This window comes from Monodelphis domestica, chromosome 1 (assembly GCF_027887165.1).
Source record: "Monodelphis domestica isolate mMonDom1 chromosome 1, mMonDom1.pri, whole genome shotgun sequence".
NCBI lineage: Eukaryota > Metazoa > Chordata > Mammalia > Didelphimorphia > Didelphidae > Monodelphis > Monodelphis domestica.
In genome coordinates, this window is record NC_077227.1 from 396,947,971 (window position 1) to 396,969,344 (window position 21,374).

Genomic DNA, 21,374 nt, shown 5'->3' on the forward strand with positions numbered 1-21,374 from the left:
CAGGGTGAGAAAGAAGGATATTTTGTTTATTCTGAGCTCCTTTCATCTAAAATGTGGACATAGAAAACAGCATTTTCCCTAATAATTTACCCCTACTCCTGCCAAACAAAGGGGCAGGAAGTGGGGGGGGCGGATAAGGGGGATTGCCATGGAGTAAAGGCCAAACAAGAAAGAAAATATATTCAGAATGTTTGCCAAATATCAAAGGAGGGAGCATCATTTTTGAAATGGTGGATTTGGAGTCATGGTTCCAAACCTGTTTCTCTTGCCTGTGTGCTCTTAACTCTGGGTCATTGCTTTATCTGCCAATAGAAGGAGTTGAACTACTTGAGAGAATTTGTGTGGAAATTTATTGTTGCATATAATTAGCAAAAAATTAAAATATATTAAAGAAGAATTTGGACTAAAATATCTTCCATCTCTGAATCTGATTCAGCAATCTCTAGCCTAAATAATATTAAACAATCATGGGATTCATATATTTTGATTATTTTTAAATTAACTCTTACCTTCCATCTTAGAATTAATACTTATTGATTCCAAGGCAGACCAACAGTAAGAAATTGGCAATGGGGGTAAAGTGACTTGCTCAGTATCATATAGCTAGAAAACATCTGAGGCCACATTTGAACCCAAGTCCTCCCTTCTCCAGGCCTAACTGTCTATCCACTGAAATTATCCATTGCCTTTGATGAATTTTTAAAGTAAGTTTTAAAGAGTTTTTTTAATCATTATTGATATTATTATTGATTTGGTTTTTTATCAGCCATTTCTGGAAGCATTTCCCCTATTCTATATCTCCTGCCCTCACCCCAGAATCCCTCTCTCATTTAAAAAAAACAGTGGCAGCACATAATAGGTGTCTGCACCTCCTCCTATCCCATCTACAGTGTCCTGCCCTAGTAGTTGTCTGCGTTTATCAGGAAGGAAGGAATGTTCTCAGTGGAGGCAGATGTAGAAAGAACTCCAAGCTCTGAGAAGTAAGAGACTTTGGTTCCAGCCAATTTTTCATGTGACTTTGGGTTTAGTCACTCGTCTTCCAAGCCTCATTTTGCTGCTCCTGCTACTTGGATTTCTGTGTGACCTAAGACAGGTTCTCCCTCTTCTTCAAAGTGAATTAGGATTGAACTATAAGGTCCCCTTCTAGCTCTAAATCCTCTAATCTATAAAAAGAGGAAAGTGACACATTAGTTATCTCCCTCAGAAGGTGGTAGAGAAGGTGTTTGAGCAATCTTTAAAGTAATGGTCTAGGGGGCAGCTGGGTAGCTCGGTGGACTGAGAGCCAGGCCTAGAGATGGGAGGTCCTAGGTTCAAATCTGGCCTCAGACACGTCCCAGCTGGGTGACCCTGGGCAAGTCACTTAACCTCCATTGCCTAGCCCTTACCACTCTTCTGCCTTGGAGCCAATACACAGTATTGATTCCAAGATTGAAGGTAAGGGTTAAAAAAAAAAGGAATCATCTAGCCTTGTGAGCTGTTATTTTTGCTGCCATTTTGTCCCTGATGATGCCACAAAGAGGGTGGGCAGTTTGGAGCAAACTTTTCAGTTTCTGTGTCTATATTTGTGCTAAAAGCAGCTTCAGAACAGTAGATGACAGCCTTCCCTTTCTTTGATGGGATGGCCAGGCTGAGTTGTTGGCATTCTCAGGGCAGTGAGTAGAGTCAGAGCCATAATGAAAAGCACTGGACTGGAAGCCAAAGGACCTGGATATAAACCTCAGCCCTAGCCCTTAGGAGCTGGTTCTGGACTAGTCACATGATTTCTTAGTCCCAGTGTCTTTATCTGTAAAATAAGGATAAAAAGAGATAGCCACATGTAATATTTCATGAAATTACTATGGACAATGGACTTTGCAAACATTAAGACTGAAAATGTTGTTGTTAATAAGTTTATCATTAATAATAATTATTATTACAATATTCTTTCTAAATGTCTCAGAGATTGACCAGTTTTGATCTGGACCAACCTTTCTTCTCTTTCCCTTCAGTCTTAGGGAAAGTTCTCAGTGCTGTTGGCAGTGCCCAGCTATTGATGTCTCAGAAATTCCAGCAGTTCCGGGGTCTTTGTGACCAAAACTTGGTGAGTCTGAATTCCCTTGGTGGTCCTTGATGCTGTTGTGAACTTGGATTGGGACGACAGCAAGGAGGAGACAGATCTGGCTTCCTCAGAAGTCCCTTGGCCTAGCTTGCTGCCAGACCAAGGCCATTCATTTGAGCTATAAGATCCCACATTCTCCTCTGGAGAAAAGAAATGTCAGCAGCAAGTCCTAGGTCTTTAAAGTGACTCAGACATTCCAGAACCATTAGTTTGGGGGTGGGGAGAACTGGACTTGTTGCCTTATGTCAGAGGAAAAAGGTCTGGCCCACTTCCAGCCAGTGAACTTGGGAATAGCACAAACATCCCAAACAAAAAAGAGCAAAGGTCATAACTGAAATATCTTACCCACAAGACCTTCTTGTGTTCTCATAGCAGAATACCATTGGTCAACAAGTGTCCACCCTCAGGTTGGAGATTGCGTCCTGGCTGATTCTGAGCCACCAAACCCAGAAAGGGCTGGGGAGAGAACTGAGAAGAGCATTGAGCTCTGGGATCTATATGGTTAGGCCAAGTTTAGGGGCAAGCAAAAGGGCAGGAGACTAAAATAAAGGAGTCACTGGGAGGTGGAGATAAAAAAAAAGTCTCTGTTTAGGGCAGCCCCTTAAAGAGAAGGTAGATAAGTAGTGGCAGTTTACAGGCTGCCCGAAAAGCCTGGATAAGGTTTTAAACTTTATCTTTCCCAAACTGGGAGTTCAGGAGTCCTGTATTCTAGTCTCAGTTCTGCCCCTGTGACACATGATGTAACTATGGGCAGATCTCTCCATTCTGGGCCTACAGCTTCTGAACAAATGGCACTAATGAACTCGGCCCTGCCTTTCAAGAGGATCCAGTGAGACAATGGATGTGGCAAAATGGAAATAGTAAAATATAAACAGGAGGAAATCCTATCATCATGTTCACTGTTATTAATGGCACAATAATAGTAATAATGATTTGTAATGTGACTATTTCTCAGAAAGGACACTGGAGAGAGAGAAAGCCTGATGGGCTACATCTAGCTTTTAGTTTCATTGTTTTCTGTTACACCCTGTTCTGAGCTCCTGGTGGCCAGGCCAGCATGAACAGTACTCTCTAAGGACCGATAATAATAACTATTATTATGAATGTTTAGATCTATATTGAGAGGCAGTGTTGCCTAGCAGATAGAGAGCTGACCTCAAAGTCAGGAAAATCAGGGTTCAGTTTCCAGCTCTTGACACCAGATGAGTTGGCAGAATAGGTGCTAGATTTTTTAGACTGATGAAATTTCCAATTTGGCCAAAAATTTTTCTTAATCATGACTAAATAAACTATGAATTTGCTATTAGAGTTTCACCGTTGATGAAGCATCATCACAACCGTACCCTTCTCTCTCTCCTTGGATCCTCCCATAGCCTTGGCAGGTGGTGCACAGGAATTATTATCTCCCTGATAAATGGAAGAATGTGGAATTTGTAATTCAGATGTGACTTGACCACAAATACCAGCTCTGCCAACTTGCCCCTTCCCTTGTGAGACCTTGGGCAGGTCACAAGATATCACTGTACCTTAGTTTCCATATCTGTGAAAAGGGAGATCACTAGATGATCTTAGGAGGCAGCTTTGGAACAATGGGTCCCTTCAGACTCTAACTCTCAAATCCTATAATGCCATTTTCCTGAGGCTCAAGATCTGGGGAATGACTGTTCTAAAGTCACAGAATGACCCTCTGATCCCTCAGGCCCCCATTCCCATGTTCCCACAGCCCCCTATTCTTACCCCAGACTTCTTTCCTCCTTTGTGATAGGTGGGCATTGGGAAAGCACAGTGTGAAACAGACTATCAGAAAAGTCCTATTATAGATAAAGGGTCAGACAAGGCATTAGTTTAGATAGAAACTTGAGCAAAGAGGAGACATACATAAAATTTCCAGGATGCTGCTTCCCACTACAACTTCAGCTGAAGTCAAAAGAGCAGATTCTTAGATGAAGAGGAGGAGTTGCCTTTCTGTTGCTTGAGCAACTTGTTAGTGCAGTGAATGAATGAATGAACAAAAAAAAAATCCTTGTTCCTATCCTGATATGTTCCCCAAAGATGGGAATGGGGGTGGGAGGGGCAGCCATTGAGTCTCCCTCTTTTTTTGACCCTTGTAGAACCCTGACTCCAACCCTAGGCCCACAGCCCAGGACTTGGCTGGGTTTTGGGACCTCTTGCAGCTGTCCATTGAAGACATCAGTATGAAGTTTGATGAGTTGTACCACCTTAAAGCAAACAGCTGGCAGCTGGCGGACCCCCCCGAGAAGAAGGTGAGCATGGAGCACTGCCGAGGGGCTGAAATCCAGGGGCTGTGACCTAGTCGGAAATAACACTTTCTACCATCGGTCAGTGCAGCTCGGCTCGGTTCTCGATGTGTCTCTAAGCTAGGACCACGCAGACCCATTTCTGTTCCTGGAATCCATGCTTCTCCTGCCATCTCATCCCATTCCATCCCATCCCATCCCAAAGCTCTGTCTTGTGGCTTCCTTTGTGACTTGTGCTGTCTTGGCTGCTGCAACACCATGCACGGACAATCCCTTGGGACGGCGGCGGCAGCACCATAGGGTGTCAGAGCCCTATTTGGGGATTTGAGAAGCCTATATTCAAATCCCTGCTCTGACCCAACTTGCTCTGTGACTTTGGGCAGGTCCAGTACCCTATCTGGGCCTCTGTTTCCTACTTCATAAAATGAGGGGGTTGCAAATTAACAAAACAAGTGAGTAATCTGGTCATATAAAAAAAGCAATCTTTTGAGAAGAAATCAGGCTATTTTAGAGCCGCTCTGCAAAAAGGCACTGGGAGCTGACAGAATCAAAAGTGATTTCTACCAAATCTTCAAAGAACTAGTAATTTCCTGTGTTATAAAGACCGTTTCCAAGTACAGAGAAGGACAAAAGACTACCTAGTTCATTCTGTGAGGTAAATACAGTCTTGATCTCCCAAACCTGGCAAAGATAAAGATGAAAAAGAAAATCATAAGCCAATGTCATTAAAAATTTTTACAAGGAGGTGGTAATCTAGATTTGATTTCAATGGTTTGGGGAATTCTCAGTATAGATATTTACTGATGCACATCAGCAATGAATCTTTTATTTTTTAATCTTAGAGCAAGGATTCTTAACCTTTTTTGGGTCATGGGAAGGTATCCATGGCATAAAAGGCAGCTAGGTAGTGAGGTAGATAAGAGTTCTGGGCCTAAAGCCAAGAAGACCTGAGCCTCAGATACTTTCTAGCTCTGTGACCCTGGGGAAGTCACTTTACCTCTGTTCACTTCAGTTTCCTCATCTGTAAAATGAGTATCCTCTTCCTAGTTAGTTATGAGGGTCAAATGAGATAATTATAAAGTGCTTAGCATAGTTTCTGCACATAATAAGTGGTATATAAAAATGTATTTTATAACAAAGGAAACCAAAGATTAATGAAAATAAAATGTCATTTCCCCCCTATCCTTCAAGTTCATAGATCCCTTGAAATCTATCCACAGACACCAAGTTAAGGACCTTTGTCTTACAGAATTACATGAGGATGGGGAGGTTAAGTGACTTGCCTGTGGCCATGCAGCTACTAGGTGTCAAGGAGAGGGAAGTCCTGAAATCTGGCCTTCTTGACTGTAAGAATGGAACTCTAGTCACTACCCTGCTACTCTCCATCAACTAATGCTACATACAGCAAAAATATCAACAAAATGTTGGCCAATTGGATGCAACAGTGCCTCAAATGGACACAAGGATACAGGGAAATGAGCCCTAGATTCCAGCTCAGCTGCTTACTACCTGTGACCCTGGGCAAATTCCTTCTACAGTCTGGGCCATTTCCTCACCTGTAAAATGGGAATATTGGACTGAGTTTGTTTTTGTTTGTTTGTTTACTCTTACCTTCTATTTTAGAATCAATATTTTTTTATTGGTTCCAAGGCAGAAGAGCAATTAGGGCTAGGCAATCGGGGTTAAGGAACTTACCCAGGGTCACTCAGCTAAGAAATATCCAAAGCCAAATTGTTGAACCCAAGACTTCCCTTCTCTAGGACTAGTTTTCTATCCACTGAGCCACCCAGCTGCCCCAACTCAGTTGATTTTGAAGGGTCCTTTCCAGCTCTAGATCCTCTGCTGCTTTGTTAGAGGAATCCAGAAGGACCCCACCGTTGGCACTCTGTCAGAGCACTTGGTACTGCCCCCGGCTGTCATCATGCATCCTCTGCTAACTGTCTGTGTTGCTTGTGGCCCAGCCACCAGTTGGGTGGAAGCCACAGTGGTGGGGGGGTGGGGGGAGGAGGGAGGGGAAAAGTGGGGTAAGGGACAGCATGGAGCACCCATGACGGCCGTCTTTATGTTACTCTTCTATCTCCTTACTGTCTTGCTCTAAAGGAAGAGAAGAAACCTCCCCCTCCTGTGCCAAAGAAGCCAGCCAAGTCTCGAACAGCTCTGAACCGGGACAAGGCCTCGGACTCTGGGGACAGGCAACGACAGGAAGCCCGAAAGCGTCTCTTGGCCGCCAAGAGAGCCGCATCGGTGCGGCAGAACTCCGCAACAGAAAGCGCAGACAGCATCGAGATCTATGTCCCGGAGGCCCAGACCCGACTTTGAGCCAAGGAAACAGAAGAGGGAAGGAACACATGCAATTTTTAAATCATTAAAGCGCAAATGAAATAACTCCCACCCTTCAGTGTGATTATTCAGTCTAGAGACACCGGAGCCAACTTTAAAACAAAAATTACCAGTTAATGAAAGGGCTCGAATTTGGCTTTTTCTCTCTTCCCCTTCTTCCCAGCTTTCAGTGATGAAGACTTGAAACCAACAAGCACTACGGAACATCTTCTCTTACTGAAGGCAATATTGCCATGTGGACTGGACAGACAGACTCCTGCCGCTCCCCCTTCGTGGGCCCAGGCTCCAGACTATGGATCTTTTTGCCTGTTGTGTTTCATGAGAAATGATTAGTTTTATTTACAAGATACAGGACAGAAAAAGAATCCTGAGCAGCCACTATGGTCCCAGGCACACCCATGTCTCTCGTCCCTGCCCATCGGTCCGGTCCTCTTTGTTTTTCCCTTTTCCTCTCCTCCCTCTCCCCCCCAGACCTCCCCTGAGGTGAGGAGGGCTCCCGCCTTCTGGGGGGAGGGCGGTGCTGAGAGCCCTCCATTCTATCCAGTGCGTCAGTGTTTTTTCTCTTCTTGCCATCAGGAATGGGAAGGAAAGGGGACAGGAACGAGAAGATGGGGAGGGAGGGATGAATGGGTGTGCCATGGTGGCCCCCAGCCCACCCATGGTCCATGGTTCTTTTGTTAACGGGAAGCAACTTTCCAGGAGCGGAAAATGGGAGCAGAGCTCTTCTGGGGGGCATGCCGGACGGAGGTTTGAAGTCAGTGGACCTGGGTTCGGATCTCGGTTCTGACACATTACCTGCGTGACCTTAAACGAGTCACTCTCCCCTCTGGGCCTCGGCGGTGAAAATAGAGGGACTAGACAGGATCTCTTTCAGCTCTCCATCCTCTGAACCCTCCCCAAAGGCCCGGCACGGGAGGCTAAAGAATGTACCAGCCGCTTTCTTGCCCCCTTTCTTCAGCCCTCCCCTTCCTCGGTGGAGGAACAGGAATGGGGGGAGCCAACTGTGCCGGGGAGGGACGGCCGGGGCTCCCGTCACGCCTGGTTGCGGACGCGTGTGTACATATGCACATAGACCCCCCTCCCCATAGGAGCGGTATCCTCTGCGCACACAGACACACGCATGTGCGCCCCACACACGCGAGCCGCGGGTGTGTGAAGAGCATCTATTTTTACATGTACAATATCTAGGCGTGTGTAAGAGTGAGTGTAAAAATCCATACCTTGGTGTTAGCAGCTTTTCCCCCTTGTTAGCCCGTGCCTAGAGGGGAGCGAGGGGCAGGCAGACAGGCAGACCCTTCCCATTTCAGGTTTTCTAACTTTGAAGCCCCTCACGGCGGGCGGCGCGGAATTGCCAGAACTCAAACCCGCTCCCTGGGCTCCCCTGCTGGCCTAGACTCGGCCAGCAGCTCCTCTAGACCCTCATCCCAGAAGAACAAAAAAGAAAAACCAGCCCAGGAGTTCGGGAATCAGGAGAGCGCGTGCGGTGCGCTCGGTGCCCCACCCCGCAAATGCTGTATACTGTGTATATGTCTATATGGCATTGCAGGCTTCTCTGTGTAGGCCTAGTCACGAATGAGCACTGGAAGGAGTCAGGAGGCCTGGGTTCCAACCCCCAGCTCTGCCACTTTCTGTGACCTTGGGCAAGTCACTCGACCTCTGTGTGCCTCAAATTTCCTCCTCTGTACAATGGGGATAGTCCCCGCCCCTCCCTACCTCACAGGCATGTTGTGAGAATAAATAGGGTCACGTGTATGACTGACCTCGGTGCTCTTATTGGGGGCGGGGGGGGGGGGGGCGGGGGGGTGCTTGCTCTGAACGGAATTGCCAGTTCTAGGGGCTTCTCTTTCCTGGAAGACTCAAAAAACTTGAATAGTGGCATAGCACTAAGGCTGCCTGGTTTGACCGCTACGGCGCCCGTGCCCTTATAGTCGGCAAAATGATGGAAATCTTGATGGGGACTCCTCACTTTGGATGCCTGGGTGAGCGTGGGGCCTGGGTTTAGTCTAACAATCTTTTAAGAAGAAATCGAGGGGGCAGTATTGTATTAGGGTGTTTGAAGATGGAAGGTAAGGGTTTAAAAGAAGAAGAAATCAGGCAAAAGACAGCCAGGTGGGTCAGTGAATTGAGCCAAGTCTAGAGATGGGAGGTCCTGGGTTCAAATTTGGCCTCAGACACTTCCCAGCTGTGTGACCCTGGACAAGTCACTTAACCCCCTTTGCCTAGCCCTTACCCCTCGGCTGCCTTGGAACCAATACATGGTATTAATTCCTAAATGAAAGTTAAGGGTTAAAAAAAGGAAGAAGAAATGGGGCCAGTTAGAGCTACTCTGCAAAAAGGCACAGAAGCTGACAGATTCAAAAGTGATTTCTGTATTGACCTATTTCCTAGATCCTGGAGGTGGTGACTGCTTCTGTATTTCTGTGGCAAACAAATATCTGTTAGCAATACCCCACAGCTAGGATGGTTTTTCCTGAGCTCTGCTCTCCTCTAAAAAGAGCCCCATTAACCCGAAAAACTGGCCTCTTTGGGAGATTCTGCCTTCAGAAAGAGGCCATTTGAGAGTTAGCAGGCACAGGGACCATCAAGCAGAAAGAACCCATTGTGAGGAATAAGGGAGAAGCACTGGGTTCTAGTCCTCCCTCCGCTTCTGACTCATTGTATGCGAGTCTTGATTCCTCCCAAGAAGATGGTCTAATGCAGAGGAGCCTTTCCGCTCTTGTCTTCCCAGGCTTGTGGGAGATCCAGGCGAGATGAGCTGTCCCCCCTCTTCCCAAAATCTTTCTCAAAACAATCCCAACTCATTCTGAACCCTCTTCCTGAATTTTAGAAATTAGTCTATGCCGCCTGTCAGCACCTTCCACACAGATCGCTTCACGACCCCTCATGAATTGTTTTAACCCTAGTTAAATTTTTCATTAGACTTGTTATTCCTGTACTTCCTAAATTGGTTCCTCAGGAACTCTATTTCTAGGCCCAACTCTCATCTCACCTCTTGGCCTTCCATCCTCTCTGGGCCTCTGTTTCCTCATCTGTAAAAAGTAAGTGAACGTCTTAGTTCCAACTTGGGCCAGGGTAAGGAACCGATGGAACCATGGGGGGAAATGGAATGCCCAGGTAAGGGCTTGGCACAGGACCAGCCCTGGAACAGGGAGGTGCTTAGTAAAAGAGAAGCCCGTCCCAAGAGTGAGCCAAAGTGCAACAGAAGGCCCCACAATCCCTTGGCTCTGGGTGTTTGGGACGCACAGGCTTGAACCCAATAGTTTTCAGGTCTGGGATTTGGAGGGGAGGTTGCTGAGAACCCTTCAAACAGGTGGACTTCAGGGGAAGTTTGGGGAGAGAGAAGCTTGGAGCTCGGTGGGATGCACCAAAGCCTCGGGATGTCGGCTCGTGGGGCGGCTCAGTCGTTGCTGATCCTGGGTGGCTCTGGGCATGGCCCAGGATGAAGAGGGGTCAGACAGTCGGGGGAGGTGAGCCTGAGAGGCATGTGAGGGTGGCAGGATACTGGAGGTGGTCATCAGGACCCAGGGAGAGCAGCCACAGAGAACGTGCTCCCTGCGCCATCCCCTGGGATACAATCCCGATCACCCTACCTTAAATGTAACTCTGCCCCCTAGCCCTTCATTCCTCCTCCATCAGGGTTGGGAAGCCCCTGGCAGGGGCCAAACACTCTCCCTGTGTTCTGGCTCCCAAACTCTGCCAAGGCAAACATTCTAACCTTAGGGCGTACCCAAGTTCAGAGCATCCTTGTCCCAAAGCCAGAGGAAGGGGTTTGCAGCCGAGTCATTCGCCTGAAGCTCCACAGTGATGCCATGGAGGGCAGAAGAGGCTTTATCCTAGAACGAGACCTAGGTTCAAGTTCCAGATGCTGGCTTGTGTTATTTGGGGGAGTCACTCCGGAGTTGGGTTTCTTGACCTTTAAAATGGGAGTGATCATCCTTGTATTACACTTCCAGAAGGACTGTTAAGATTAAATAAGGGGCCAGCTAGGTGGCTCAGTGGATTGAAGCCAGGCCTAGAGATGGGAGGTCCTGAGTGCAAATTTGACCTCAGACATGTCCTAGCTGTGGGTTCCAAGGCAAGTCACTTAACTCCCACTGCCTAGCCCTTTCTGCTCTTTTGTTGTTGTTTTTTTAAACCCTTACCTTCTGTCTTGGAGTCAATACTGTGTATTGGCTCCAAGGCAGAAGAGCAGTAAGGACTAGGCAATGGGGGTCAAGTGACTTGCCCAGGGTCACACAGCTGGGAAGTGTCTGAGGGCAGATTTGAACCCAGGACCACCCATCTCTGGGCCTGGCTCTCCATCCACTGAGCCACCCAGCTGCCCCCCTTTTCTGTTCTTTTGCCTTAATGCCAATATACAGTATTAATTCTAAGATAAGGGTTGAAAAAAAGATTAAATGAGATGGGCAGCTGGGTGGCACAGCAGATACAGTACCAGGCCTGGAGTCAGGAGGATCTGGCTTTTGGATACTTCATAGCTGTGTGACCCATTTGCCTAGCCCTGTGTTGGCGAACCTATGGCACAAGTTCCAATGGGCTGTTCCCCTTCCCCCTCTACGAAACCACATTTCTCACATGACCCACCCCTCTGCCCAGCAGCCCAATGAGAGTGCTTCTTCCCTCCCTTGTCTGGGGTAAGGAGATTGGGGAGGTTCACTTGCAGTATGAGGATTGTAGTTTGGGTACTCAGTCTCTAAAAGGTTTGCCAACAGGGGCAGCTGGGTAACTCGGTGGATTGAAAGCCAGGCCCAGAGATGAGAGGTCCTGGGTTCAAATTTGACCTCAGACACTTCCCATCTGTGTGACCCTGGGCTATTGGTTCTAAGACTGAAGGTGAGGGTTTTTTTTTAATAAATAATAAAAGTTTGCTATCACTGTCCTAGGCCATGCCCTTCCATCTTACATTTGCTACCAAGACAGAAAGTAAGAATTTAAAAAGAGACATTATACATAAAGTGCTTATATTCTCTACTACAAATTTAGAATTAGCCATGTCATCCTCACCAAACCTAGGATCTAGGCACCAATTGTCAAAAGAATTGTATAGGAGTGTGCTATGGTGAGTAAAGTCCTGTAATTGCAGTCAGGAGACCTCCGTTTTCCTACTGTATGCTCTTGGATAAGTCACTTTTTTTTTAAACCCTTACATTCTGTCTTGGAATCAATATACTGTGTATTGGCTCCAGGGCAGAAGAGTGGTAAGGGCTAGGCAATGGGGGCTAAGTGACTTGCCCAGGGTCACACAGCTAGGAAGTGTCTGAGGCCAAATTTGAACCCAGGACCTTCCTCTCTGGGCCTGGCTCTCACTCCACTGAGCTACCCAGCTGCCCCTGATAAGTCACTTTTAAAAAATAATTATTTAGGGTTTTTTTTAATTACCTACCCTAAACCTCATTGGACGAAGGCCTCACTCTGGAGAATGAAGGGGCCAGGGAATCCCCAAACATTCAACAAGCATTTATTAAGTTCTCCCCGAGTGTCAAACAGTGCATTAAACATTGGGATTGTAAGAATGGCAAAAAGCAGCCCCTCCCCCCCACTCGGGGCCAGCTGTTCGGTGATATGGAAGTAGAGACAGAGTAGATGGGAGGGAGGGAGGGCGCTGGCAACAGACCAGGAGAAGCCTCCTATTGAAGAAGGGATATGAGCTGAGGCTTGAAGAAATCCAGAGAAACGGAGGCAGAGGTAAGGAGGAGGGCCTTCCAGAGAGGTGCCCAGGCCTCCATCGGAACCTGAATTCCGGGGGGGGCGGGGGGGACGACTACGGGACTCACTCGGCCTCCTGGCAACTCCCCTCACCTGGAGGCGCCTCAAACTGCCCTGACCCGCAAAGGGCGATCCGGATTGGAAGGAAGCCTCAGTGAGTGAAATCCCGCGGCCAGGCCGAAAGGAAACGCACCTTCAAGCCCTCACGGACCGCGGTCGAACCGGGATGTCTTGGGAGACAACTAAGTTCAGCAAACGCTTCTCCAGGGCCTTCTAGGTTGGAGCTCCAAGGGAAGGTGGCCAGTACGCCTGGGTGAACGTCGCTTCCATTGAAGCAGAGGTGGTTGTGCCGTGTTCTCCTGTGACCACAAGGTGGTGCCAGAGAGCAAGTACTGACCGCAAACTTCCATCTGAGGGAGGGCGGGTACGGGGGCGCGGGGGGTGGGGCAGGAAGACCTTTGAAATGTAATCCCTGAGGAGGACACCACGTGTTATTGAGGGACATCTGGGTAGGGGAGACCTCCGCGCTGTGAGAGGCTCTGCTTGGCCGCCTGCCCACTCCATCTTGATCGCCTGTATTGAGGCCCCAGTGTTTGCCGGGGGGTGAGGGAGAGGAGAGAGGAGGAGCTGGAAGCTTAGAGCCCCAGGAGTGAGAGGAGACTAGAGTCACTCTGGGCTTAGAGATGGAGATCAGGATAGGCTTCCTAGAGGCAGTCGCCCCCGAGCCTGGAGGTGATCTCTGGGTTATGCTGGGGGAGGGGGCCCAGAAAGGGAGGAAACATCTTCTGCCTCATTTGACTGTTTACAAAGTACTCCACATTCTCCTTCGATCCTCAGAACAACTCTAAAGAGGCAAGGATTGTTATTATTACTGTCCATTTTCCAGATGCCAAAACTGAGGCATAAATGTATGAGTGAGGAAAGACCTGCCTAAAGTCCCAGAGGAAGTTAGTGTCAGAGGTCAGGATTCAGACTCGGATCTACTGACTACAAATGGGGGCTTTCTCCAGAGCACTTTATGCTCAGTTCTAGCTCTCCAAAGCTGCGTCTGCTTCCTCCTCCTCTTCATCTTCTTCCTCTTCTTGTCCCCTTCCCACTCCCCCTACTCCTCCTTCCTCTTCCTCTTCCTTTTCTCCTCCTCCTCTTCCTTATCCTTCTCTTCATCCTTTTTCTTCTCCTCCTCTTCTTCCTTCTTTTTCTTCTCTTCCTCCTCCTTTTCTTCTCCTCCTCTTCCTCCTCCTCTTTTTCATTTCTTCTTCTACTACTTCTCCTCCTCTCTCTCCCCAAAGCCCTCACCTACCACTTCTATACAGATAACCAGGATCCTTCCTTCTAACCCTGCCATCCCCTCATACTACCTTTTTAAAATTGATCTTTTCCCATTTTCCTTTTTTCAATCTTTCCTCATATACCAGGTAAAATGAGCATGTCCATGTGCACTGTGGAATGGAGTGTTGATGGATTGTACATGAAACCGCAAAGCCAGATGTGCCAAGCTAAATGTCTTCCCCTTGTGCTGCTGAACAGCTGGAAAGTGCTGTCTCACCTCACTCCCCCACTTCCTCCTCCCATATTCTTCTCCTAGCCCCTTAGGGACATCGGGCCCAACGGGCCTTCTTCTGGGTCTCCTCCTGCCCATTAACTCTTCTCCTTGAGGAAACACTCTCTTCCCTTGGTTTCAGGGAACTCTGCCCTGGAGCTTCTCCTCTTTCCTTTCAACTCTCTTTTGGGGCTTCCTCAACTTCTTCCTGCCTTTTTTATTAAACCAATTAACTGACATCTTATTTCAGCATTTTCAAACTGAGTTTTCATCTCCAACTCAAGCCCTTCCCTCACTCCCAACTGTATTCTCCCCCTTGAGGTTCTCCTAATTCCTCTCTTCTGAACTTCAGACTCAAATCTCCCTCAGCCTGCTGGTTATACCCACAGAGGATGTCCTGCTGGTACCAGGATGCCCTGGTACCTTTATCCCTTTGGGGGAAAATGCCTAGTAGTAGGTAGAATGTTAGTTTGGAGTCAAGCTGCAGCCTGCATCTGACTCTGATGAACTGTGTCCACTGACAAAAGCCTTCCCCAATGTTTCCTTGTCTGTAAAATGATCATAAAAGTCTTCAGGCACTGATTTAAAATTGGAAGGTCACCTAGTCCAGTTCTTAACCTTTTTTTTTCTGGCCTAGACCCCTCTTGGAAGCCTGGTAAGGTCTATGAACACCTCCTCAGAATAAGGTTTTTATTGGTATTAAAATAAAATCCTCAAGATTACAAAAGAAACATATTATGTTGAAATACCATATTCAAAAATCCTTTTTAAAAACAGGTTAGCCTGAAAAACTTATGCCAGGGAACACTATCCACCTCCAAAGAAAGAACTGTTGGAGTCATCTTTCACATCAGTGTATCTTTAGTTTTATTGTGGGGTTTTGGTTATGGGTAAGTGTGCTCTTATAACAATGACCAATATGGAAGTGGGTTTTGCATGACAATAAAAAATGAAAAAATAAAAACAAGCTAGAGGGACAGGGGAGCTAGGTAGTTCAGTGGATAGAGAGAGCCAGGCTTGGAAATGGGAGGTTCTGGATTCAAATCTAGATCTAAGACATTTCCTAGCTATATGACCCTAGACAAGTCACTTAACCCCCATTGCCTAGCCCTTTCTGCTCTTCTGCCTTAGAAGCAATACACAGTATTTATTCTAAGAAAGAAGGTAAGGGGTTTAAAAAAAGAACCTCTGTTCTAATGGATATGTGCCAATCTGGGAAGAAATTTTCCAGCATACTACTCAACTTCTGCTGGGAGTTTCTTTGAAAAGTAGATTTTTATTCATATCTTCTGTTTTTAACAATGCCTACATTTTCCTCTGTATTCCCCTCTCCAAAAATAATTTCTTTGAAAAATAAAGAATTTTCTAAAAAAGACAAACAAGAAAAATTATTTAAGCAAAACTAATTAACACATCAAAAAATCTGATGTCATATACAATATTCCACACTCATGGACTCTTAATTCCTCAAAGGAAATGAGAGAGGTGTCTTCTCCTGGCTCTTCCTCTGGCCAAATTTTGTTTTTATAAAATTCCACAACAGTCAGAAACAAAGAACCCTGGTTGTAGCCCAGCCCCTTCATTTTGTAGATGAGACATGGAAGCCCTGAAAGTCTGAAGGGACTCATTCACTAGAAGAGAATGCAGGTGAAGTAACCGGAGAACTGAAATCTAAGCTCAAATCCTGCTTCTTCCATTGCAGAAAATTGTCTACTAAAATTGACTCTTCTCCATGCCTTCTCTACATAGTTGTTATGAGGCACCAAGATGTCATGAATATTGACCACTCTGCAAACTTCAGTGTGCTAGGTGAATGTTAGCTCTTTATATTGCCCTAAATCTTTAGGGTCCTCTGAAATGCAAATTGGACAAATTGACATCCTGTGCCCCTAGCCCCATAATGACAAACCTATGGCACATGTGCCAGAGATGACACATGGAGACCTCTTTGTGGGCACCTGTGCCACCATCACCCACCAGAGTTAATTGCTAGAAAGGCAGAGCTGCTCCCCTTCCCCTCTTGAAAGCACCTCCCCACCCCTTTGCTCTTACTCCCTCCCCTGAGTGGAATTCTCAGGCTACTCCCCGTTTTCTCCCTTCCCTATGCCTTCCCCCCATGTGGTCTCTAAAAGGCTCATCATTACTGCCCTAGCCCTACCTCTTTTCTCCTCCCACTTTCTCTCTCTCTCTCTCTCTCTTTTTTTTTAACCCTTACCCTCTGTCTTAGACTTGCAATGCTTAAGGGCTAGGCAATGGGAGTTAAGTGACTTACTCAGAGTCACACAACTAGGAAGTGTCTGAGGTCAGATTTGAATCCCATTTCTAGACCTGGCTGTCTATCCACCGAGCTACCTAGCTACCTTCTTCTCTATTTCCTTCTAAGGGCACAACTAGCTTTAAAATCACCACAGCTCAAAACTTGGACATTCTCTTTGTCTCTTTCCTCTCCTTCAGCTCTTCCCCTCACCTCTATCTAATCAGTATGAATTGACTGACTCTACTCATCAACCCTGTGCACTTCCTAGACCAAAGCATCCCTGCTGGCTGCTGGTCCTCTATTTGTGTATTAGCATGGGAGCTTTGTGAGGGCAAGGACTGTCTGGTTTTTTGTATTTGCACCCCATTTAATAAGGTGCCAGGCACATGGTAAGCACTTAATTGTGTTTTCATCCATTCATTCATTCATTAATCATTTGCTAAGCTCTGAAGAAGGGAGAAGACAGCTGGGTGGTACAGTGGATTGAGCACTGAGCTTGGAATCAGGAAGACTTATCTTTTCAAGTTCAAATCTAGTCTCAGACATTTCCTAGCTGTGTGACTCTGGACAAGTCACTTAACCCTACTGGCTTCAGTATCTTCATCTGTCAAATGAGCTGAAGAAGGAAATGGGAAAATCCTTCAGTATCTTTGCCAAGAAAACCCCAGATGGGGTTGCATAGTCAGACATGACTGAAAAACAACTAAACAACAGCATCTGAATCTCTCTGTGCCTCTGTCTCAGTCCCAGTTCCTATCTCTTTCTCTCTCCTAGACTATATCAGTGTGTGTCTCTTTTGGGGTTCAAAATTGCAGAGTCTCAGATCTGGAAGGGACCTCCGAGATGCACTTGTCCTACCAGTGCCTGAATAGGAATCCCCCCCTCCACAACACATCCCTTACAAGATATGGATGCAATTTAATGAATATCAATTGAGTACCTGTTACATGAAAGGCATTATTCAAATCAATCCATTGGCGGTTATTATGTGCCTACAATATGCTAAGGGAGAGAAGGGGAGGAAGAATACAATTGCAAGAAATACAGTCAAATCCTTGATAATGGAATTTACATTCTAAAAAAAAGTATATAAAAATAATAATAATAGCAGCTAACATTTATAGGATGTTTACTATGTGCCAGGTGCTGTTCTAAGTGCTTTACAATTATTTTCTTATTTGATCCTTACAACAATAAACAATAAATATAATGAGAATAAATACAAAGTAGTTAGGAATAGATACTGGCCAGCTGTGTGACCTTGGTCAAGTCACTTAACCCCTTTTTGCCTCAGATCCTTATCTGTAAAATGGAGAAGGAAAAGAAAATTAAAACTCTGAGGTACCACCTCACACCAATATGACAGTAAAGGAAGATGATAAATGTTGAAGAGGATGTGGTAAAATTGGAACACTAATGCATTGTTGGTGGAGTTGTGAAGTGATTAGACCATTCTGGAGGGCAATTTGGAATTATGCCCAAAGGGCTTTAAAAGACTGCATACCTTTTGATCCAGTAATACCAAGACTAGGTCTGTATCCCAAAGAGATTAAAAAATGGGAAAGGACCTGTTTGTATAAAAATATTATGGCTGTGCTTTTTGTGGTGGCAAAGAATTAGAAACTAAAGGGATGTCCCTCAATTGGGGAAAGGCTGAACAAGTTGTGGTATCTGATGGTGATAAAATACTGTTGTGCTGTAAGGAATGATGAACAGGATGATTTCAGAAAGAGCTGGAAAGACTTCATGAACTGATACAAAGTGAAATAAGCAGAACCGGAAGAACATTATACACACTAACTGCAATGTTGTAGGATGATCAGCTGTGGAAGACTGTTCAGCAATACAATGATTGAGGACAGTTCTGAGGGACTTATGAAAAAGAATGCCAGAGAAAGAACTGTTGGAATAGAAATGCAGATGAAAACAAATGATTTATCACTTGTTTATTTGGGCTTATATTTGGGAGTTTTGGTTTTATAAGGTTATTCGCTTACAAAAATGAATAATATGGAAATAACATTTTGCAAAATTATACACATACAACCCAGAAAAAAAATGAAGAAGGAAATGGCAAATCACTTGAGTATCTTTGCTAGAAAAACCCCCAAGGACAAAAGTCCACTGAGTCACGTAGAATTAGACATGACTGAACAACAAAAATTGCTAGAGATAGAGAGTTTTAACAGTTTGAAGAAAGGGGGAATCAAGAAAGGTATTTGAGTTATGTCTTCTTTTGTTTTAAATCCTTATCTTCCATCTTAGAATCAATATTAAATGTTGGTTCCAAGTCAGAAGAGCAGCAAGGTCTAGGCAATTGGGGTTAAGTGACTTCCAGAGTCACACAGCTAGGAAGTAGCGAAGGACATTTTTGAACCCAGGACTTCCCATCTCAGAACTGGCACCCTATCCACTGGGCCACTTAGCTACCCTTTGGGCTATGTCTGGAAGGTAGAGAAGAGGTCTATGAGGTAGAGGGGAGGAGGGAGTATATTTCAGGCATGGACAGAGCATGACAGGACAACAATGCAAAGGGGCAGAGGAGAGGGATAAAGCATTGTGTGTGATGAAATGGGGCATTGTATAAGGGACTGAGAAGTTCATTTTGGCTGGGTCACAGAGTATAGCAGGGGAAGTCATGTCCAATATGGCTGGAAAGATAGGCTTTAAGAACTAATTAGAGTATATTTTATTCTAGAGGCAACTGGAACTTATTGAATAAAAAAGTAACATAGTTCTGTTATTGTTGTTGCACTGTTTTTCAATTATGTCAGATTCTTCATGACCCCATTTAGGGTTCTCTTAGCAAAGATCCTGGAGTGGTTTCCCATTTCCTTCTCCAGATCATTTACAGATGAGGAAACTGAGGCAAACAGGGTAAATGTACTTGCCCAGGGCCACACAGTTTGTAAGTGGCTGGGGTCATATTTGAACTCAGGAAGAGGAGTCTTCCTGACTTCAGGCCCTGCATTCTAGAGCTCCAAGCCTGAAGACAGGAGGGTCCTGGGTTCAAATCTGTCCTCAGATACTTCCAAGTTGTATATGATGGAAGAGATGGTATGGAAGTAGAAATGGTATATTTCTTCTGATTAGATATGTGAGAATATGCCAGAGCCTGGGTCTAGAAAGAAAGAAGGAACTTACATTCTACAGACATCTGCCTTGCCTGGTATCTCCAGTACTTAGCACAGAACCTGGCACACAGTAAGCCCTTACTGATGACTGACTGGATCTCTGGATCTCTCTCTCTTTTTGTCTGTCTCTCCCTGACCTTGTTCCCATCTCTCTTTCTGTGTCTCTGCCTCTATTTCTGTATCTGTCTCTTTTTTCTCTCTGACTCTCTCCCTCTGTCCCTGTATCTGTCTCTCTCTATTTCTATTTCTGTATCTGTCTTTTCTCTCTCTGTGTATATCTCTCTTTTTTCTCTCTATCTCTCTCATTTCCTCTCTGTATCTCTCTTTTCACACACTCTCTGTCTTCCTCTTTTTCTCTGTCTCCCTGCCTCCTTCTCTTTCTGTCTCTATCTCTATAGCTGTCTCTCTCTCTCTTTTTCTATCTCCCAGTCTCTCTATCTCTGTAGCTGTATCTCTCTTTTTCCTCCCTCTGTCTCTATCTCTATCTCTGTATCTCTCTTTTTTGTCTCTCTCTGTCTATTTTTCTGTCTCCCTGTCTCTATCTTTCTCTATCTCTGTAGCTCTCTCTCTCTTTTTGTCTCCCTCTGTGGCTCTTTTCTCTCTGTCTCTTATCTCTTTCTCTGTATCTCTCTTTTTGTCTCTGTCTCCCTGTCTCTTTCTCTTTCTGCTCTATCTCTGTAGCTGTCTCTTTTTCTCTGTTTTCTCTCTGTCTCTATCTCTTTCTCTGTATCTCTCTTTTTTGTCTCTGTCTCTTTTTGTCTCTGTCTCCCTGTCTCTTTCTCTTTCTGCTCTATCTCTGTAGCTGTCTCTTTTTCTGTTTTCTCTCTGTCTCTATCTCTTTCTCTGTATCTCTCTTTTTTGTCTCTGTCTCTTTTTGTCTCTGTCTCCCTGTCTCTTTCTCTTTCTGCTCTATCTCTGTAGCTGTCTCTTTTTCTCTCCATCTCCCTCGGTCTCTGTCTTGTCTCTGCTCTATCTCTAGCTGTCTCTGGGTCTCGTCCATGTTCCCTTATTTCCTTCTCCATGGTGGTGTCTCCTCGGTGGTCCTGTGAGTGTCTTTCCTGTTTATCTAAGAGTGTTTCTCTCCTTTTCTAGGTTCAGGACCAGCTCCATCCCTTTGGCTATATAAGGCTGCTTCACTCTCTCTCTCTCTCCCTCTCGGCCCCCAGTACTTCCCGGCCCCTGTTCCGCCCCTTTCCCCACCCCCCACCCCCATCTGCCTATCTCTCTTCCCTCTCCTTTCTCACACATTCTTCTGCCTTGTATGGCCAGGGCCCGACAGGGGCGGGGTAAGGCTGGGCCCCGGGGCTACTGGGCTGGCTGGGGCTGAGTCCTGCACTCACTGCCTCCCTGCCTCTACCCATACTGCAGCCTCCTCTACTCCCTCTGCCCGGACCCCTGGAATCCAGGTAGGAACTAGCCAGCTCCATCCCTGCTTCTGGCCACAGGCCCAAAGGATGGGGGACCAAGGGGATGAGATGGCCCTGGGTCTCAGGAAAAAGATCATCTAGGGGAATCCGAGAGTGGCCAGGCCTTCAGAGAACATCCGAGCAGGGAAGGTGCTTAGAGATCCTCTGAATTACTCCTCTAAGTGGCAGATGAGGAAACTGAGGCCCACAGAGGGAAAATTCATCCAATGGGAGACAGCTCAGGCCTAGCATCGGGAAGGTCTCCTGACTCCCAGGCCAGGGCTTTCTCCATTCTGGTAAACTGAGAGTCAGCGCGGCTCCTGAGCTACTCCGAAAGGGTGGCGATACTAGACTTCTATTGGGAAGCCCAGACTCGCCCCGAGAAGCAGCCCAAAGTGTAGCATGGGGAGTCTAGAAGAGAGCTGAGCTCCCTCCCTGTGGGCTACAGGACCCCGGGGGAGGGCTTCTTAGATCTCACCCCCCAGAGGCCTGGGATCCAGACTAGGAAGCAGAAGTGGTCCTCTAGCTAGGTGGGCTCTAGTTGCTGCGGGCAGTTGGTGCATCTCAAAGCTGGCAGGGAACATAGGCATGTGCTCCACTGCATAGTGGGGCAGGAATCTCCTGGACGGAATCCT

The 21,374-nt window shown here is 46.2% G+C and overlaps 2 protein-coding genes across 8 annotated transcripts in view; both read left to right on the forward strand.

The window, feature by feature from the left end:
- The window catches only part of DLGAP4 (DLG associated protein 4), a 251,795-nt gene extending 243,347 nt beyond the window's left edge, over nucleotides 1–8,448 (forward strand). For 4 of the 6 annotated variants that reach the window (XM_007474282.3, XM_007474283.3, XM_056811844.1 and 1 more), the window contains 3 exons: nucleotides 1,989–2,080; nucleotides 4,210–4,362; nucleotides 6,457–6,741. In XM_007474282.3, the coding sequence (XP_007474344.1) occupies nucleotides 1,989–2,080; nucleotides 4,210–4,362; nucleotides 6,457–6,675 (464 nt within the window). In that variant the 3' untranslated portion in view covers nucleotides 6,676–6,741. Of the gene's footprint in view, nucleotides 1–1,988; nucleotides 2,081–4,209; nucleotides 4,438–6,456 lie in introns of all 6 variants that reach the window. The other 2 variants (XM_056811842.1, XM_056811843.1) reach the window with 2 other exon arrangements.
- A 3,791-nt stretch (nucleotides 8,449–12,239) lies between these two features.
- Nucleotides 12,240–21,374, forward strand: part of MYL9 (myosin light chain 9) — a 29,548-nt gene continuing 20,413 nt past the window's right edge. Inside the window, exon 1 of one of the 2 annotated variants that reach the window (XM_056811846.1) lies at nucleotides 12,240–12,381. The gene's annotated coding sequence lies outside the window, so the exon portion shown is untranslated. Of the gene's footprint in view, nucleotides 12,382–20,580; nucleotides 20,740–21,374 lie in introns of those variants that run through there. The other variant, XM_001371740.4, reaches the window with a different exon arrangement.